The sequence below is a fragment of the Vidua macroura genome, chromosome 2 (genome assembly GCF_024509145.1).
Source record: "Vidua macroura isolate BioBank_ID:100142 chromosome 2, ASM2450914v1, whole genome shotgun sequence".
Classification (NCBI taxonomy): Eukaryota; Metazoa; Chordata; class Aves; order Passeriformes; family Viduidae; genus Vidua; species Vidua macroura.
The window spans coordinates 71,488,304-71,508,254 of record NC_071572.1 but is presented as its reverse complement, the minus strand read 5'-3'; the positions used below and the strand labels follow the sequence as shown (position 1 = coordinate 71,508,254).

General features: G+C 45.7%; 1 protein-coding gene across 3 annotated transcripts in view; it reads left to right on the top strand.

The window, feature by feature from the left end:
- FSTL1 (follistatin like 1) overlaps nt 1–19,951 on the top strand; it is a 99,793-nt gene that overhangs the window by 43,638 nt on the left and 36,204 nt on the right. For 2 of the 3 annotated variants that reach the window (XM_053970143.1, XM_053970142.1), the window contains exon 4: nt 3,762–3,821. In XM_053970143.1, the coding sequence (XP_053826118.1) occupies nt 3,762–3,821 (60 nt within the window). Of the gene's footprint in view, nt 1–3,588; nt 3,667–3,761; nt 3,822–19,951 lie in introns of those variants that run through there. The other variant, XM_053970144.1, reaches the window with a different exon arrangement.

Genomic DNA, 19,951 nt, shown 5'->3' with positions numbered 1-19,951 from the left:
AATTTACATTTAACAAAGTGCAGTCTGCAAAGTAACCAAGCTCCAGAAATGTAGTTACGGACTCGAGTAAGCACTGCCAGGTCAGGGGGACACCTGGAGGAGGCTGCTGTGGGCCTGAGTTCTCAAAGAAGATGGTGAGGTGTCCGTGTGATCCATGTGTTACCGCTCTGGGCACCCTCACACTGGCCTTGTGGTCATCCTAGAGTTCATTTGGATCTGATGCCCACATCTTTGAGGGTATAACCCTGCTCCAGGCTTTCCCCTCATGTCTTATAGTCTTGGCCTATGTCTGCTGGGAAAACCCAGGCATCTCTTGGTCCTTCCTCAGGTGCTGGCAATCTGGTCCATGAGGGGTCACTGCTCACATAGCTCAAGACAACACAGCTGTCTCCAGTGCCACATGAGCTGAGCCTTCTCGGCTACAACCTTAACACATTTGCTACTCAAAAATAATTCCCTGCTTCTTAATTCCACCAGATAATGTTGCTGCAAATTTTCTACTCTTCAATGGGACAGATTGTTGTCTTGTCACACAGACAACTACTGTCCTGTCATGAAGGCCACTTGCCAAACAACTTGGTTTCTTGAAATGTAACCTAAAACACAGTGCAGGCAGGGCAATCACTGACTTCATCACAGCAGTGTGAGCACAACCCCATCCCTTAGGGCAGATGTTTCATATGGCAGGAGAAATGGGGAAACATGAAGGATGTGGGTGGTGGATAGGAGTGAGGTAATGTGGAGAGGGTGATATCATGGTACAGCCACAAGGGTTGGGTGAGGGCTTAATAAGTAATTTTTGGCTTATTTAGCCTCATTTCCCAGGGAAATTACAGTATCATTTTGGGTGTATGTATGTGCACATGCTGTAATAAGGGAGAGGCTGAGCCTTCAGAGTAACCCTCATGGGGCACCAGAGATCCAGGGGAGTGATCTTGACAGTGCCCCAAGAATGGAGGAAGCCTCTGTTGAAGCCTGCATTTTATTAAACACAGGAGAATGTATCCACCCATGAGATGTACATTTGCATGTGTCCAGGCTTCCCTTGATCTGCTTCTCAGAAAACAACTTGTTACTGAATTTCAGTTGTGCAGCCACTTGGGGATAAGTATGTATCTCAAAATTTGCAATCCCATATGTGTAACAAAATGTTTGTTTTAGAAATACCAGTGACTGGAAAGTAAGCATCAGCAGAAATGAAATACTGGTATATGTAATAGAACAACAACATCTCTGTAGAACAATGATTCCCAATTTCTTTGGCCCACCAGAGCATTGCAACCTTCAAAATTTCAGGCAAGCATCGTTCACTCTTATAATGAAGCTTTTAGCTGAAAGCATTTTTATGATACTTTGGCTGTGTAGCCAGCAATGATGAATTACCTTATCCATTATGGCCACAGCTTGAAAACATAACTGTAAATGCATTTGCTTTCCCCTTATTCTAGTGCTTCTGGTTCAAGCTGTGTGTTTTGGGTCCATCACGAAAGAGCAAAGATTCTCATCAGATTTGTCATGCACTCAGGTTGTACAGACTGTTCCTTTGCAATTTACGGTTTTAAATGGTGGAAGTTTGGGAAAAAAGTAAAAAGTTTGTTGGATATCATGTATTTGGTTATAAAATGTGTGCCTTTGTGCACAGCAATAAGGCTCTGGTGTCTGCACTGAGATTGTTTTGTCTTGTGCTCTCTCTTTCTGATGCTTGTATGAGAGATGCTTTTTGGTTTTTACTTCTACCCATTTACACATGATAGAAACTAACTTGAAGAAATGTATTTTCATGTTCCTGAATGTCAGCACAGAATGGGAGATTAAATCCTTTAGTTTCTGTTCCATATTTTGTCCTTTGAATACAAAGAAGAAAAATCCATGCTCATGGTGACCTACATAATCCAGCAGAGTGCCTAATCACACCTACATGAGGAGGCTGCCTGTGGTATCAGGGAGGGAATGCGGGCACTGAGAGACCTCTGCTAGTGCCCTTTTCTGAAGGCTGATATGAGTCACTTTTACACTCTGGAAATTGAGAGCCTCCTCATGTAATACAGCTTCCACAGAGCTGAGTACCAAGGGTGCAGAAATTGATTATCTTTTAAAATGTATTTATCATTTGCTATTTGTTTTTTTCTTATCATGGCACTCACTTCAGGGTGACTCAGTGTGAGCTTCTGCAAACTAGAGGCCAGCTGATTTCAGCCATAACTATGCCTGTGCTGTATCATGAGGCAGGGCAATCAATGACTCCAAAACAAAGAGGTACATCATGAAAGGTGAGTTTAAAAGAACCAAAACCAAGCAATGAAAATCACATTGCTCAGCATCTGCAGTGAAATAATTAGACATCTCTTCAGGATGGATTTGTAGACTAGTACCATTCACAGGCAGAAGCAGAACTTGCTGGGGAGGATGCTTTGTAAATGCAAAATTAGTAACAGTAGTCCTAAAAACAAAACTGAGTAAGGAAGCAGAGCCTGAGGAAGCACAGAAAAATGGCACAGCTGCCATGAACAGACCAGATGTGGACTGATCTAGGGTAACTCTTCTCAGAGTTTTCTCCTTGCAGCAGGATGCTGGAGTACTCTTTGGTCTTTGTGAATGAGGGTACACATGCCAGCATCTCCCTTGGTGCCTGCCTGCATTGAGGGCACAGAATAAAACAGGAAAAGAAGACAGCTTATGGGGATGCTTGGTCAGAGTGAGATGGTATTTTAAAGCCAGGGATGTCATTTTTAGTTACAACAAACCTCAAAACTCGAGAAAATGCCTTTGACAACTGGTGTCATAGTGTTGTTTGCTGTGAGAGAGATTTCTCAATGTGCCCAAGGCAATGGGTCTCTTTGCATTGTCACATCCTCTCTTCTAGCTACTGGAAGTTACTGAAATTCAGAGATAAAAAGCTAAAACAAGAGGATCACAAGTATTTATACACAAATGAGCACCACCAGGCATTTCAGGTGGAATTTTGAGCCCCTGTGCCTGGCATGAAGCCCTGGCAGCCTGTTCTGCTCAGAGAACATTTGGATCTTATCATATATGGGTCTAAATCCTTATTTTTGAACCTGCCCACATCCCTACACGAGTGACACCTGTAGCTGTGGCCTCAGGGCTGGAGCGTAGGGAGACAATGGGTTGAGTCGGTGAGTGAGTCCTGCCTGTGGAAAAGCCACCTCGTGCCTCAGTTTCCCCATTTTTTGTGACAATGTGGGGGGCGGCTGCGACCCCTCGGCGGGATGCTCTTGACCCGGCTGGCGGGCATCCGCGCCCCGGCACGGCTGTCGCCAGTCCTCCCGAACCCCTACCGGGGCAGGGCTCGGGGAGCCTCCCCGGATCCGTGTTCTGCCCGGCGGGGGTGTGAAGCCGGGCGTTGTGGGGCGGCAACCGAGTCCCCTGGACGCCCCTCGGCCTCCTGCTGCCTTCAAAGGTCGCCGTGGGGCGCCGAGGGGCCGGCGGCGGGAGGGACGGGGGCACCGCCGAGGGGCGGCGGGGAGCGGGCGGGGGCCGGGGAGGAGTCGGCCCCGGGGCGGGGGTCGGGCCGGGCCGGGGGTGGAGCCGCGGGCTGGCGGGTCGGGGCGAGGGGGAGCCCTCCCCTTCCCTTCACGAGCGAGCCGGAGCCGGGGAAGGCGCCTCCGCAACTCCTCCTGCCCCGCCGGTGCCGCCCGCAGCATGGTGAGAGGGGTTGCCGGGCGGGAAGTTCGGCGGCGGCCGCCTCGCCGGCCCCGGCCCGGCCCGCGCTCACCGCCTTCCCGCTCCCTCTCTTGCAGATCTGGAAAACTCTCCCGCTGCTCTGCGCCCTGCTGGCCGCCGCCCGCCTGCGAGCCGAGGTAGGCGCGGGGCCCCGGCGGCGGGACGGGGAATGGGACGGGACGGGGTGGGGACAGCGGGGGCACCGCGGCGCCCGCGGGGGAGCGGCCGGGACCGAGGAAAGTGGCAGCCGGGGTGGAGAGGGAAGTTGCGGGGCCGATGGGCGCCTCGGTGGGGCGAGGGGCTGTGACCGCGCCGGGGCCGGACCTCTGCATCCCGCCACCGGGATGGGCTCCCCGGGGTAGCCCCCTTTCCTCCCTCTCTCCTGCGCGCTCTTCTTTTCTTCCTTTATTTCATTGCAATGACATTGAAAAGCTTTGAAAGCCCCCAGCTGCAACCCCCCCATCTCTGTTGACAGAAAACAAACGGTGCCTGCGTTCCCGATTGCGGCGGCCTCCCTAAAAAGTGAAGTCAGAAACAAAATATTTGATAATTACGGCAGGGGAAATGTGGAAGCGATTTGAGGAAAATGAACTCAAGCTGGGCTGGGAAGGGAGGCCGAGCCTGCCTTCGGAGGAAAGCGGTCCCACTCGGGGGCAGGTCGTCCTCCCTCCCTGCGTTTTTTCTCCCTGCATATTTCTCCCAGATGGTGAGACCCACCCTAGAGCATCGCAGTTTGGCTCCACGGGAAAAAAAAAAAAAAAAAAGGCATAAACACGTCTGGTTCCCTCTTTTTTTGCCTCCCACCCATGAACTGTGCTGCCCGGGTTATGGTAAAGAATGGGATTTAGGATGGAGCCCATCCTAAATGCTGTTGCTTTCTGTCCCTGAGCAAAGCTCTGTGTGAACTCCCTGCAACGGCCAGGTGAGGAGCAGATGTGAGACAGGGTGGTTGTTAGCCGACACGGTTGGGCTCTGGTCGTTGCTGTCATGAAAACCAAGGGGAGTGGGAATGAGTTGTAGTATGGACCAGCATTTCACATCTGCCTGTATGTGATAATATTGTAATACACATTCTTCCCAAAACTTGACATACTTATATAGTGAATGTTCCCATGCATCCTCTCCAACACTGTCCTGAATAAGCTAAATCATGTTTATTCATTTTCTTAGGAACCCTAAATAAATCTTAATCAGTTCTGGTCAATATGCACCAACACCTCTGTAGGAAGGAGGTGCACAGCATAAGAAAAATTATACTAACAGCTAAATAATGATGACACTGGTCTGAGTAAAGCCTTCTGGGATCAGTAACCCAGAGAAACAGCCAAAATATGTTTGGCCCTGCACTTGTGATTTCATTGGTGTCACTAACATTGTTGAAATGCTAAATCCTGCTTTTTGCCTAATGTTCTCTAATTTGTAGTACCTGGATAGCTCCCCAGATATAAGTATTGTCATGTCTCTGTGTCTCACCTGCAAACTGAAAGTAAGAAAAAATGTACAGCCATCATGTTCAAAACTTGGTTTTAAAGGCTAATTCATGCTTGAATGAATAAATGAATTATTATGACTGGTTTCAGAGATAATGGTCCAAGTGGCAAACTAGTGAATGTTTTGGTTTGATTCCAGTCTAAGTTCAGCAAAACTTGAGACTGATGACTGCGGTCTGAGTCTGGTTTCAGGGAAAATGGACACTTCAGGCAACTTTTGTTTTGGGGTTCAGTTTGATTCCTGTTTGCTAGTAGCTGCCAAGCAGTGACTATCAGTTCAGTCACGGGTAGCATCCCATCCTCTGGGATATTTAGACCTTCTCATTTTCTAGGGAATGGGCTGTGCTTGAAGGTGAGCTGCTTGTAATTCAGAGACAGCTTTGATGGTTGCCCACTTCTAAATGTTTTCTGTTACTACTCCACTGCATCACTGGCATTCAGAAAGATTAGTGTGGCATTTTCCTGTGTGGTTTTCCCTTTCCAGATTTTGGAAGCGATAACCCTCTCTGTGCCTTCTGTTTCTGTTGTAACTTGCACTTTGTCCCTTTCAGTACATTCGGAATATTAACACTGAGCCTTAAGCTTCTAATCCTTTTGTTAGCAAAACTCTTGAGTTGTACTGGAGTTCTTGTACAACATTGTTAGGTGCATAATTAGAGTCTTTAAAGAAAGAAATTGCTTCAGTAAATGTTCCTGGCATAACTTCATGCAGACTGGAAAATCTGAGGCGTGCCAGAACTTCAGAGCTTTTCTTGGCCTGGTTCAGTAATAGTCACAAGAGCAATAGACGGTGAACTGTACTCCTCGGATGGAGGCCAGCCACCAGCTTCAGACAGCCCCTTTTATCTCTCTCTTCCTGGGTCAGACTCAATGAGGTGGCTGTTTACTTGTATTAACAGGGATGCCACAGATGCGAAGTTACTCATATTCTCAGCTGGGGCTCCCAAAGCATATGGAGTGATTTTTGGGAAGCATCCATCATGAAAGAGGAAAAGGGAGAGGCTTGAAATGTCTGTTGAATGTACAAAGTCAATCAGTTGTTCACATCCTGCTGGAGTAAGTTACCTAGTTAACACTGGAGAGGAGTCCAGGTGCTATTTGATTCTGCACATTGAGGTCTGAAGGGTGGTGTGTGGGACCACTTCCATACCAGCATCATTCTGTGTCCCACCAGGCTACTTGTTTCACAATAAGAGTGATGGGTTTTGTTGTTTTCATTTTCACTTAAACCTCATTGAGAATCTTTGAGAAAGTTATTTTCACCATTAATTTTAGATGTTAGCAAGGAGGTTTATGCCAGCATGAGTATATTGGTGTGAGCTGTGGATACAAGTCCTTTCTTGAATCCAGCCTTGCCAAGAGGAGAGGTCACTGACCTGGCCTGCCTTCTGCTCCTTGCAAGTTTTCTGGCTATTCAAAATAATCTCTGGGGCCTGTAGCTGTTCTTCTGAAATATCCTTAACCCATTTCTGGCCAAATGAGCCAGCCTTTTTAAAGAATTATGTGTAAATGGTTTGATCTGACTTGTCTCATTTTGGCTAAAAAGGGCAAGAAGAGGAAGGCCAGAGACTCCCCTCTTGTGAGATGTACAGACAGATCTGAGGTACTATAACCCCTGAACAGCACAGTGGTGACAAATATCTGGAGGCAGATTCACAACCTTTTCTAAAAGCATGGTGTTTGCAGTGTCTACATCTGTTGTAATTTTGGGATGATTTTTTTTCACCTGACCTCTGTTTCCTTCAATGTCGTTTTTCTATATATGAAGAGCTGAAAAGGGATGTTAAGGGGGAGAGAAACAGCAGAGGTTTCTGTTTGCTTAACTCACCTAAGTGCTTCCTCTTGATCTGACTTGGCTGCTTTTTCTTGTAAGGAGAGCAATTCTTCACCCTTTCCTGCCCTTTGCCAGCAGAGTACTTGTGTGCACCAGGGGATTTGGAACGGGGAATTCAGATGGTCTTCACAGGACTTGGTGTACTTCCTTCCACGGGTCTGTTCACACAGTATGGCCAGCATCAGGAGCTTGCCTTGGTCAAACTTTTCCCACGTTTTTGCAAGGAACAAAATCTAAAAAACTAATGTCTTAATAAATAAAACAGGTTAAATTTGAGATCCCTATGTAATTGCATAGCTGTATTTGGCTCTGAAGCCATCGTTTAAGAAGTTTGCCTTTTGAAATTAAATGACAGAGACTTTAGGAATAGTTCAGCCCTGCTTTCACTGATAATTTAGCCAGGACAGTGGACAGAAAAGGCAGCATGGTGCCAGTGATGTGGGTAACTGAGGCTGTTTTTAATATGCACTGGTTTTGTGCAATGCAACCCAGCAGTACCACATTCATAAAATAATTTAATAAAAGTGGCTTCCCAGGTCTAGTCTGGTAATCACATCTTCAGTAGAAGGAAAGTTTGCATCTATTTTTTATCCTTGAGCTGGTTTTGGAGTGATAGGTGTCTTCTTGAAATCCTTCTCTTGAGTGCCTGACCAGGTGTTGCTGGAGTTCTATCTCAAGACAATAAGCACCTTTTAAATGGGGAGGCAGGGAAGAAGTGATTCTTCCCTGGGAACACAGCAAAGGCTCATCATACAAAGCCTATTTTTTAAGGTGCATGCTGTGCCACCAGGCAGCTGCTGTGCTGCAGATGTCCCAGGAGTTGGAGTCTGGGAGATGGACCAAGCAGTTCTCTCCGAGGCACCTCATTGTGCTGAAGTCACTGGCCAAATGCCCCATGTAGGACTGTTTAAACAACCTCCCTGGTGTTCTGAAGGGGCTGTAACCTCTGAGCAGCAGCATGTGTGGCACAAGCTCTGCAGCTGACGCGATGTCGTGTAGCACTTACATGTGCGTGGCACCCAAATGTTGCTTCTCAGATGGAGCTGCTGTCAGAGCCAAGCTGCTTTGTGCAAACGCGCCAGTGGCTGAGTGAATGACTTTATCTGCCATAGTGCAAATTCCTTGCCGGTAATTAACAGGGGGCTGCTGCTGGGGGCTGCCGAGGAGGCAGCTCTGCTCCCAGCACAGGAGGAAAGGACTGGCTGAGTCTCCTGTTGCATTTTCCAGCTGCTGTTGTTGGTACAGCTGCTTACCCATCGGGAGGCTTCGGGACACCTTTGATCTTTCTTGTGTGGTGTTACATGAGCTGGGGAGTGTTTCTCTTTGTACAGAAGAGAATTTGTCACAAATTTCAGCCAGATGTCTCTTCCTAGACTGATGAGACTCCCATTAACCAGGCTGTGTTTCTGCCACATATCCTGTGAGCTAGATGAGATTGGTTCCCAGAAATGCCTTGTTTACCTGGGTTGCATCAATCTTTGCAGGGAGGTTGGCTTCTGCTCTACTGTGATAGCTATGCTAATCTGTGAATAACCAGCATTTCCTTGGAGAGATTTATCTCTCACAGCGCTGTCTCTGAGTTTAGCAAGCAAAAAGAACAGCCTGCTGTTGTGCTGTGAAGCGTACTTCCTTCTACAGCTGCATCTGGGTGGTAGACAAGGAGTTATACATCTTGACTTTACCAGGGTTTGTAGATTTTGCCACAACTGTGTACAGTTAGGTGTGAGCTGGTTAGAGCAGGGATGTATTTGCTCTCAGCTGTGGGGTTCTGATTGCAAATCCTCGGCAGTAAGAAAGCAAATGGGAGAAGCAAGTCTAGAGGCGTCAATGCTCCATTAAAGTACAGATAACTGTAGCACAAGCAGCAACTGTGTGGCATTTTCTTGCTACTTTTTCTCAAATGTGTTTCAGTACTGATCAGGGCTGAAGACACAAGGCAGCAGTATTGAGTGGCTGTCCCTTCTCTGTCTTGCAAACTAGCTACCCAGAAGTGAAGTTCATATAAGCTGCTGTGAAATTTTGCTACTGTGCTGTAGTTTTGTCACTTATTACAGTGTACCTCTTGGTTTTGGTGTGGGCCCTGTGGTTGCTTGGGCAGTGATTTAGATGAAGGCTGCCTGTAAAGAGTTGAAGAAAAGCAGATTCATAGTCCAGTCTGCAAATGTGAAATTTCTTGCCGATGTCTGCACCTTGTTTGGAGTGCATCAGGAAGCCTATAAGCTAGAAACAAATTGGAGGCTCCTCTTGGACAAATACCTTGTAAAGAGCAAAGGATTTGGGGTGGATGACTGGAGAGGAGTTTAGTATCTTGTTAACTTCAGCTGGAAGTGAATCCCAGATTTCCACTGTTAACAGCTAAACAGTGTTTTCCTTGGCTGTACCTTCTCTACTGCTATCCCAGAGATGGACGTCTAACCACTTTCTCAAAATACCTTAATGCTGCGTAATGGACCTCATAGAACCCAGCTTTTCTTGTTCCTTCTCCTTAGTCCGGGCAGCTATTTGTTATCCACTGCTAGTTGTCCCTATGTACATGTTCCTTCTGATCCCATCTCTGTTTCTTGCTTAGAGTCCTGAGACAGGATCAGGAGACCTTGGGAATATGAATACTGGTAGAGCTTCCAGTGCTTAAGCAGCTTCTTCCCAACAATGAAAGTTTTCAAGAAACAGTGATTTGAAGATTGTTCTATAGTCAGAAACAAATTCTTTAGTTTTGTATCTGTGAGGAGACCTGGAGAGGTTGTGGAAAGACTTGCTGCGGAGGTACCCATGGCAGTAGTATGACTCAAACCTGAAAGGATCTTAAGTCTTACAAGTCATGGGAGGGGAGCAGAGGATATTAAAGTCTTCAATAAGAGGGGAAGCAAGAGTGGGGTGACAGGAGTGGGCTGGCAAAGGTACCTGCCTCTGATGGAGAGATATACTGGTGAACCTTGTCCTAATGAAGGAGCCCAGAGCCTGGGTGTTCTTCCTGCCATCAGAAATGCTATTCTTGCCTGCCTTTTCCTTGTCACCCTGCTGCAATGGTAAGATATTTTGGGGCTTGAGTGTCAGGGAGGCAGAACAAGGAATTTCCATCGATCCACCAGGATGGGCTTTGGCAAGCACTGGCCAGCTGATAAGTTGGCGTCCAGCACTGTGTTGTCCAGGGATGGTTTTGACAGCAGAGCCTGTTGCTGTTTTCCTGACAATGGATCTGGAGGACTGTTCTGGGGAAGGTGCCTCTCCATGCTAGAGCAGCCCCTGCCATTTAAGCACTGGTAATTTTAGCCTGAAGCCAAGAGCTTTCCTTCTGCATGATGTAACTCCTTGCATATGTACTTCTTGCTGCTCTGGGACTTTCTTTCCCCTCCTGGTTTTGGCCGCATTTTCATGTTTATGTTCAAGGAAGCTTAAGTATGAGGGATTGGAATTGTTGTCTCGTTTCCTATATGTAGGAGGAAGCAATTTCATTGGGGAATTTTTGCAATGTCTGGATCATTTAGTTGTCTGGGTGAGTAGAATTCCTCAGGGATAACTGTAAAGGTTGTGACCGAGCTCTGGTCTGCAGTTCGTGCATTCAGACCCAGAGCTCTGGAAAATTAAGGTGGCAAGGGACCAAGCATTCATGTGGGAGGCATTGCCTTCAGCTTGGCAGAAAAGCTGCGGTGTTCTTGTGTGAGGACAGCGTGTTTGCTCCAGGATGCAAGCTCTGGGGTATTCCAGTCCTAAGACAATGAATGCCACATGAGTAGTATCAGCCTAATCTTCAGGCAGTCCTCTCCCTCTCCAGAGGGATCATGGAGAAGTCAGGTTGCAGCAGAGACTCCGTTTCTCGCAAAGCTCTTTTTCTGTCATCCCCAGGACTGGGGCTTGGGCCCCTTTGTAGAGGATGATGTGTAAGGGTAAGGAGGAGCAGGTTAAAAAGGGAGTACTTTTTTTATTCTTTACTTGTTCAGAAAAACAGACTGTTTTTTCTACAGGGTATCACTGCATGCCCTGGGATTAGTAGCTGTTTGTACACACCATAGCCATTAGTGTCTTGTCAAATTCAGTTTTACACATCCCTGATAAGTGATGCCCCCCTTCCTGTTCTCTGAAAAATGACACCATGCTCTGGAATGTCTCAGAGTTAGTAAGTTTATCTTCACAGTTCTCTTCTGTGAGCAAGTAGACCATTAATTTTTTATTCTGTCCTAATGGTCCTAATTACACCCCTGTGTTCATTGATAATCAGTGCCTCCCCCATGCGATTATCTCCACCTTGTACACGTAGCCAGTTTATGGGGCCCCTCAGCTCAGTGCTTAGTACGCCTCTTAATCTCCCTGTAGCTCCCTTCCTCCTGTCAATGCAGGAAAGGAAACAGAGATGTATGTGATCTAATTCTCTGTTTGGTGTTACCTTTTAACCTTCTCAAACAACTTTTAAACTAAAAAGCCAGTTTCAGTCACGTTTAGTGAAGCTTATTAATTTCCTACAGGATACAGTGTTGCTCTAAGTTTTGTAAGAGTAGGTGCGGTGCTGCAGTACTTACTGCTTTACCAGAGGGAACAGCTTGAGTGTGAGATCAGCTTTTGCTGTGGGCCAGAGAAGCAATTTATGAGCATTCCCCAGTGATTGTAGTTCATACCTTCATAGCCACTAAATGCCATCAGCCTCAAGACAGGAATCTGCGGGAAGCAGTTTGTAGAGCAACTTATTGTTGCTCAACTTTGAACTCGGTGCTTTGTCTTGTCCTCTTTGGCTCTCAGAGCTGTGTGCAGTCCCCCAGGAGGGTGTAATGGAGGAAACTGAGCCTAAGCACAGCTAATCAGGGGGCACAAAATATGGTTTGTTACACCTCGTGCGCACCCACACACACATGCACAGAGCCACTGTGCCCAGTCCTGTTACTTGCTGGTAACTCCTGCAACCCAAACCTGGGATGGGAGAATAGAGGATGTAGCAAAATTTGCAGTCAATATGGATTATTTGTGGATTTCCTGTCTTGCTGGGTGAGTGTTAAATCTCACTGTGGTATGTGAAAACCTGAAGTCACACAGTGGCAGCACCGTGCCTGGGCCGCTCCTGGCTTTGTGCATGTGAAAACCAAAAGAGATGGGAGAACAGCTGGATGTTAACTCCTCCTCACAAATCACTGCCAAGCTCCTCTGCAGTGCAGCAGCACACATCCAGATGCTGGGGTGAGTTAGGCCATCCTGGCTGCAGATGCAAGGTCAACAGTAAACCAGCATTAAACAAAGACAACTATTTGAGATTTAGGTGTTTTGGTTTTGTTTGAGGTTAATATTTATTTGCTGTGGGGTTTTGGCAGGGTGGAGGGACTACAGCAGACTGAGCATCTGTGGTTCAAACACTTTCCGAACCTGTGGGCATCAAGAAAATGCAAACAGACTCTTTGTAGACCAATTTGTCCTCACTCTTAGCATGATGCCATGATTTGTATGTAGGCTTTGGGCAAGGCATCCTATTCCTCTAAGACGTGGTGCTCACATATGTAAGACAAGAATAATGATGGTGCTGTGCCTCATAGCAGGGTTTATAAGGCTGGATGCATTCCTGTTAAGAAAAGTTTAAAAGTTCTCATGTAGAAGGTGCAGCAGGCATTGCTGAGGATCATTTTCCTTGCCAGCAACGATAACAATAGTAAGAAAAATGGAGACAAAATGTAGACCAGGGGGTGATGCAGCAATTTCTTGCCAGCCAGTAAAGATGTACAAAAAGGGCTTAATATGGGCCACCTTCAAGGTATGAGCCAATGGCTCACAGATGGAAAAGAGGTGGTTGAATGTTTTGATGAAGCCAAAGAGAGAAAGAAGCAGGTCATAAAGTGGGAGAGTTGGGGTGTCTCAGAGGGGATTGCACTTCTCGGATACATTTGCTCTTGCAGGAAAGCAGTAAGCACTTCTTCATCCTCTAGTATCTCAGAGGAAAAAAACTAGAGCTCTGCTGTAAGGGGAGCACTTGATATTATGGCAATGTAGATTTCCCAGTGTTCTGGTTCACCAGAGAACCTTACACAGGGCATAGTCCCTTGCTTTCCCTGACAGATCTGCCAGAGGTTGACAAGGGAGAGAAGATGGGTTAGTTATTTCCATTGGTTGTCATGGAAACTAATGGAAATTACTCTTTTTTTTTTTTTTTTGTCTGTCTGTCGTATATGAAGTTTCTGTTAAAACAACTAGGAAGCATTTTTTCTTTTCTCTCTTTTAACACTTTAATTGCTGACTTCTGCTCTTCAAAAGTATTTTATTGGCAGAATTTTCCTAGGGAAGTTTGTATATAGTTTTTGAATGCTATAAAGTTTGTATTGGGGATGAGCATCTGAAGTAGCATCTGAAGCTGCTGGTCAGTTCTGTGTGCTGAGCTGCTTTCCACTCTGACAGCTTCTGCAAGGTACCCATATGAGCATTTTTCTCACTAAAAGGCTTAAAAGTAAGATGGCAGGTAGCCTGAGTGTTCTGTTTCCCATGTAAATGGTAAGCAGATGATTAGCTACTCTGAAAAAGCACAAGCTGGATGAAAGGGGGATGATAATGCCAATTTATCAGCCAGTGAGTTGTCAGGCTTGCTGACATAGTGATGGTAAAGAGCTTAGAGAATTTCAGATTAGAGGTGTGGGTGTAAAACAGTGTATTATTATTACTATTTCATGTAAACATCAGAATGTCTTGTTGCTAAAAATATGACTGTCTACCAACTCCATTGGCACTAAAAGGGGCAGTTTTCCCCATAGATTGGTAGATGGTGAGACCAGAAGGAGCTATTATGCTTTAGTTCCGCCCTCTCACACAATACAGCCCATATATCTATTTTTTTTATTAATTCCATTTGCTCTGGACTCTACAGTGTGTCTTAAAAACATCTAGTCTTGATTAAGTAATTACTACAAATGGAAAGTACCACTGTGTTTGGTATGTTGCTGCAGTGGTTAATTACCCACATGCTGTTACACCTCATTTCTGGCTTGCATTTGTCTAGTCTTGATCTACAGATGTTGAATCTTCTGTTTAATCCACTAAACAGAAGAAGCCTTTAGTCCAGTGTGTCTCTTCCCCACTGCTGTAACTGTTGTCTGCACAAGGACTGCTCCCAGTCTTGTCTTTGGCAAACTGAGCAGTCCGAGCTCCTCAAGCCATCCCCTGGCAAGGTGAGTTTCCTAATCTCTTGCTCAGTATTGAGTCTCCACACAGTGCATCCCTTTTGCCAGGGTGTTAGTGCTCCCTCACCCTGTGATGACAGGGGCATAGTCATGTGCTCGTTACTGGGAATCCATAAATACTGGGCAATGCAAATTGTGAAAAGAAGAAAGGCAAAACCACTGCAAGCCCTGATTTACTACTAGGGAGTTTATACACATTAACACACACACCATCAGGAAGCACAGCTGGTGAAGTTTTCACAATGGAGGTGCTCCCTTAGTACACAAATGTGCTGTTGTTACCAGCTAAAGCCTTGGGTTTGAGTTTCCTAAAATACATGCTTTAGTTAAAGGTCAATATTTGGAGGCTTTCTGACCCTCTTGACTTCACAGGTGAGATTTGACTGGTCTGGGGGCCAGGAGGTGTGCTCAGCACAGCTTGTGTCCTCTAGGAGACAAGCGGCCAAACTGCAGCACCTCAGCCAGCTGAAGCCTGTCCTCAGGCAGCCTCAGCTGAAGCTTGCTGGGGCTCCTGTCTTCCCCAGCCAGTGCCTGAGCACGGTCTCCCTTTGTCTTTAACAACTTTTGTCTTTAATTAGGGATGTTGGACTTTTTTCTCCTCTGAGAGAAAGTGGAAAGCTGGCTGTGTTTCTTGGCCTCAGGTCCCTTCCGGTTCACATCTTGGAAAGACTAAATGGGCGAGGTTGAATTTTTGTGCTTTCATAGCTTTAAGGCATCTTCCTGCACGGCAGCCTTTACTGGGCAGCAGAGGCATTCAGATAAAGAAAGCTCATGCACTTTTTCTGTGGGCAAGCTAGTTGGAAGTCTTTTTTTGTCAGTGATGAGAGGTGAAAGGAGATAGTTCCCTTTCCTGAGGTGATGCTTTCACCCTGTGCTCTGCTGCAAGCTTGAAACTAATTTTTAATAAAAGTCTGGCAAGATGCAACAAAGCCCTGTTTCTCAGGGCTGTGATTTTTAGACTTGTAGCCACACTTCCTTCAGACATGCATCTAAAGAAGTGGTTACAGAGCCTGTGAGTTGCTCTGTGAGCTGCCCTGAAGAAAGGTGAGCATCTCCTGTGCTGCTTTGTCTTTGTGCTCCCTCTTCTTTTTTTCTCTGCCCTTAGGCAGCTGAAAACTGAACTCTGTCCCCAAAATAACTCTAGATATGGGGATAAGGGTGAACATAGTTTTTAGTTTTTTATCTTTACAGGCATGAAAGAAAACATTGGAAAATGGAGCATAGAGAGTGCAAAAGAGGTGCCCTCCCTCTCTGCCCCATCACATTCCCTACAGCCCCTGTGACAGAAGCCCTTTGCTGGCTGCTCTGTTTTTTGGATGCAGGAGAGATCCTTAATGCTTTTTCAGAGAAGCTGTTGTCTGTTCCCATGGTTTCTCTCACATAAAAACTTTCCTTCAGAGCCTCCAGCAGCATACTAGTGAGAGGGGATTTCCACCTCCACATAGGACATTTGTCCATGGCCCCCTGCTGGAACAGGGAACTTGTTAAATGTTCATTTATTGCAGAGGCAAATTCCAGAGGACACTAGGTGACGGACACAAGGTACCATGACTGAAGGGTGGATGCAGAAGCATTCATCAGCTTAATTCCATGTAAGAAGGGCTTTGTGTCCTTGCTCATACTTGTGCAGTGAATGGCAGGAAAGCGTCATGGAACAACTGCAGTTGTTGGTGGAAGGTGAGGATGGGCTTATCTGGCAGGACTTGCAAGGCTTCCCACAGACTTCCTGTGTGGTATTCGATTAGTGCTGAGGACAGATAATGTATCTAACATTCATGGAGAACAGGGGAGTTAGTCTCCTAAATGATGATAGTGGTCTGAGCCTACTTCAAGGTGGGTGTTTTGGTAGAATTGTCCTCATCCTATGTCAGCATGTACGATTCTTAAAGAAGAGCTTTCTACCCCATGACCACATTTAGGTGATAATGCAGTGCATTTCATGCCTGCTTTCAGGAAGCAGCTACCTGATACAGTAGTGAAGAGTGTGAATACAGCTTTCTCAGCTTTCATACCTAGGCCTGTTTATTTAGCCAGCAGGTGTTCACACAGTAAGTACCAGGAGTCTCAAATTAGTTCCTTTCAGCCTCTGTCCCATGCAGTAGCATTATGTGTTCCTAAGAGGTTGTTGAAAGCATTAGGATGTCTTGGGGAGGAGTGCCCATATTTGCATCATTATTTTTTATAGGATTTAGCTGTTAAAAGCCAGGCACACTGCATACTGCTGGCTGGGGTCCCAGTGTTATTATAGTCTGATCTCTCTGCAGTTCAATGGTTTCTGACAGGGAAGTGGGGAGGGGAGGAATTAAAATGTCTTAGCTCAGATGAAGATACAAAACTCAGATAAGATGAAGAAACATGGTGAAGTCCATGTATGGAGTATGCAGAGGTGTAAAGCAGGTGTTTCACAAACTATTGCTTGGTGTGTTTGATGACATATGAGCAGGTGAAGGAACAAGATTTAATGGAACATTGATGTGACTGGAAGAACAGCATCCCTTATAGCAGGGCTATGCTGGCATCCTGGCATTTTGGAGGATATGAGGCTCATGAAAGTCAATCGTGTTTTGCTGTAACAAAGGACTTGGAGGATTAGGCTTGGACAGCTGAGTGCAGTGTGGCCATGGCTGCCTGCAGCAGCCTTTGGCTGAGATTGCCATCACACAGCAGAGATGACTGGACAGGTCGTGGAGCATGTCCTGCAGTGCTTATGGCACAGTGTGCACTGGTAACTGAACGTGGGGCAGCTTTACCATGGAAGATGAAGCAGAGAGCTGCAATGCCTCGGCAGGAACTGCTCCACAACCAGTTGGGATACCTGTGCTGTAGAGCACGTATTCATTGCTGAAGGGGAGAAGGAAGCAGCCGCAAACAGTGCCCTTTAGAGACTTGATTTTTGTCCACACCCTGGACTTAATGTTGCTGACTGAAACTTTAAAGGCTTCTTGTATAAAGGTTCACTGCTGGGACTAGACTGTGTTTGTGTATGTGTTTCACAGTGTCAGGGCTGCCAAGGGCAAGAGCAAGTAAGACATGCATGGGTAAGGGTTGTGGTTCACCCAGTAAGTGAGAATTGGTGCCAAAGCCTCATGAGTGAGAGGTTTTTAAAGACCAGCAACAGTGTGGAAGACATTCATGTTCACAGTAAGGTACTTAGCCTCTCTTTGGTGAGTTACTGCATTGAAGTGGCTCAGGAATTACAAGTGCTGGAGCACTTAAAACACAAGGAGCAGCATAGAGCCAGCAGCTGGATTTGCCTAGGCTGCGATCAAGTTGTTGGGTATTTTGATTGCAATAAATCTTTCATTACAGGCTAAGGTTATTTAGTGTATCTTGCTTTTGCCATAGGCTAAAGGAGCACACATACACCATCCCTTCAGCTTGGTGAGACAACTTTCTAGGGCTGCTATCTTACCTGTTCTGACCTGAAATGCCTGCACTCTCGGAGAGTCTGAGTGTTTGTCAGGGAAGGACTGGCACAAGCTTTGCAAGTTTTATTCTAGGAGTGCTGTTAGACTTTCAGTAAGGAACTTTTGGGGCTTCTTTGGGTAGTGGGGTTTTCTGAGTGGGTATTTTTGGCTTTGTTTATTTGCTTGTTTTTAGGTTATCTCAAACTGAGCTAACCCAAGTTACTGGGGAGCTGAAAAGTAAGACTGGCTTTCTTTCCAAAACAAACCAAGACCTCAAAATGTTCTGTGTTGAGTTCCTGAACATTTTGTTGCACAGTATTAGACTTTCAGTAATTGCAAAATTTCCAGATGGCCTGCAGCACCTTCCATTGGCTAATTGTGGCTCAACACATTGCTACAGTATCACATACTATTTCTAAAATCATTTTGGGTGAAACTGATCATGTTATCTTGTAAGATTTCCTACGGCCTATGGATTAGTACAGGTTGTGTCTAGTGTAGCTTTGTTTAACAAAGCAAGTGGGGCAATCCAGTACATGAGATTTATGTCTACAATACACAATTATATGTACTTTTAAGGTCTTTTTCTGAGTATTCAAAGGCTACCAGTGATTTCCTGGCATGCTTAATCAAAGCTGGCTCTAGGGACATATTTTAATAAATGCTTTGGGTGTGTAGATTTCCTGGGTTTTCTTAAATCTTTGTCAAAAAAGAAAACCTATTGTCCCTTCTAAATTTCCTATCTTAATTTCTTTCAACACATTGCATTTTACGTCTGAAATCTGCTCTGCATAGGAGTAGAGGGCCTGGTTGCATTGGGAATTGTAAAAATAGACTGCTTCTACATTCAGGTGATGTCATTCCTGGAGGGGAGCCCTGGAAGGGGAAGGTGGTGTCAGTAGTGTAGGTATTAGGGTCAGGAGGGCTTCCTTATACCAAATTAGGTGGTGGAGGATGCTCCTACTTTTACAGTGGGCTCTGAGCTGGTGGGAGCATGAGCAGTGCTGATAACTCTGGCAGACCTGGCTTTATCTTTTGCACCTACAGCTCCCTGCCCCCATGGGGAGCAGTAGATAGCCAATCCAGCCTTTCCAACAGCAAAGAATGCTGCATCAATTTCTGTGGAATAAACATCTTTCTTTAGTTCTTTAGCCCCTTTATTTGCCTCTTTTCTTTCAAGTATTTTCTAAGCCCTTCATGACAAGGAAGACATTTTGTTCTGTTCTTATCTGTTCTTTCCCTCATTCAATATACAGCCTGGGATCTCACCAATCATCAGCAATGCAGTCTAATACACTAGGCTGCAAACTATAGTGGCTGAGGCACAAGCATGTATTTCTTTCTGCTGACTTTATTAGAGGAGCAGTAAATTCTGGCTAGCCAACAAGGTGGACAGCCAAGGCTGGCAGACAGCTGTGCAAGCTAATGTCTTAAACTGCTGCAGTTGCATTTGCCAGAGGCTGCCTTCTGAAACCTTTAGTCTGCCTCTGGTTTGTGTCTATCAGAATTTATTTCTTCCCCTCAGAAAGTAATGGCAAAAATTGGCTTGTCTTCACTTGGATTCTGCAGGAGAACCTACCATCCTACAGGGATATTTCCTCTCACCTCCCAGTGCAGCCCCGGTGGCAAATGAGCCACACTTAATGTCATATGTGGACTTTGCTAAAGTTGTGGCTGTTCTGTGCTTAATGAAGACTGCAAGAATAGTGTGACCTTCTCTTTACTTACTCACTACATTCATTAAATGGGAAATTTTCTTTGGAATACCAAAATTGTTTATACTGCATTAAGCAAGGGAAGTTTGCCAAATATTTTATGCTTGTTTAACTTAAAATATGTCCAAACTAAGTGTGCTCCCCTGTCTTTGATTTGATTTTGACATAAAGTATGAAAAACACCAAGTTTCAGCCTGCCACACATGTCTCTCTGGTGTCTAGATAGTTCCACAAACAAGAAAGTTTGTGGAGAAAGATTAACTCAGCCATTTCTGCATTGTTGCAAAGGGAGAGTGTGGACACTGCCCTCACTTTGTGGAGCTGAGCTTTTCAGATCAGAGGGGATATTTTCAGGCAGAGTTAGGCTGGTGCTGTGGGTTGGGTTTCCAGCAAGGCTGAAGGCTTTTGTTTCCTTTCTGTATCACTAAGCATTTCCAACATCTGTGAATGTCAGGCTGTTTGGAGGAATGTTCTCTCCTGGCAAAAGAACTGAAGCAGATCAGATGATTTTCTCTTTGAGGGAGGATGTTAAAGGGAGGCATGCAAGGCTGGATACAAAAGGTAAAAAGAGGAATGTCAATCTTCATTGGGTTGGCTGGAAAGCCAAGCTCAAAAGATCATCAGCAGTGTCACCTCTGATTCAAGGAGCAGCAGCTGGGAGCCCCAGTGGTTGAAAGCA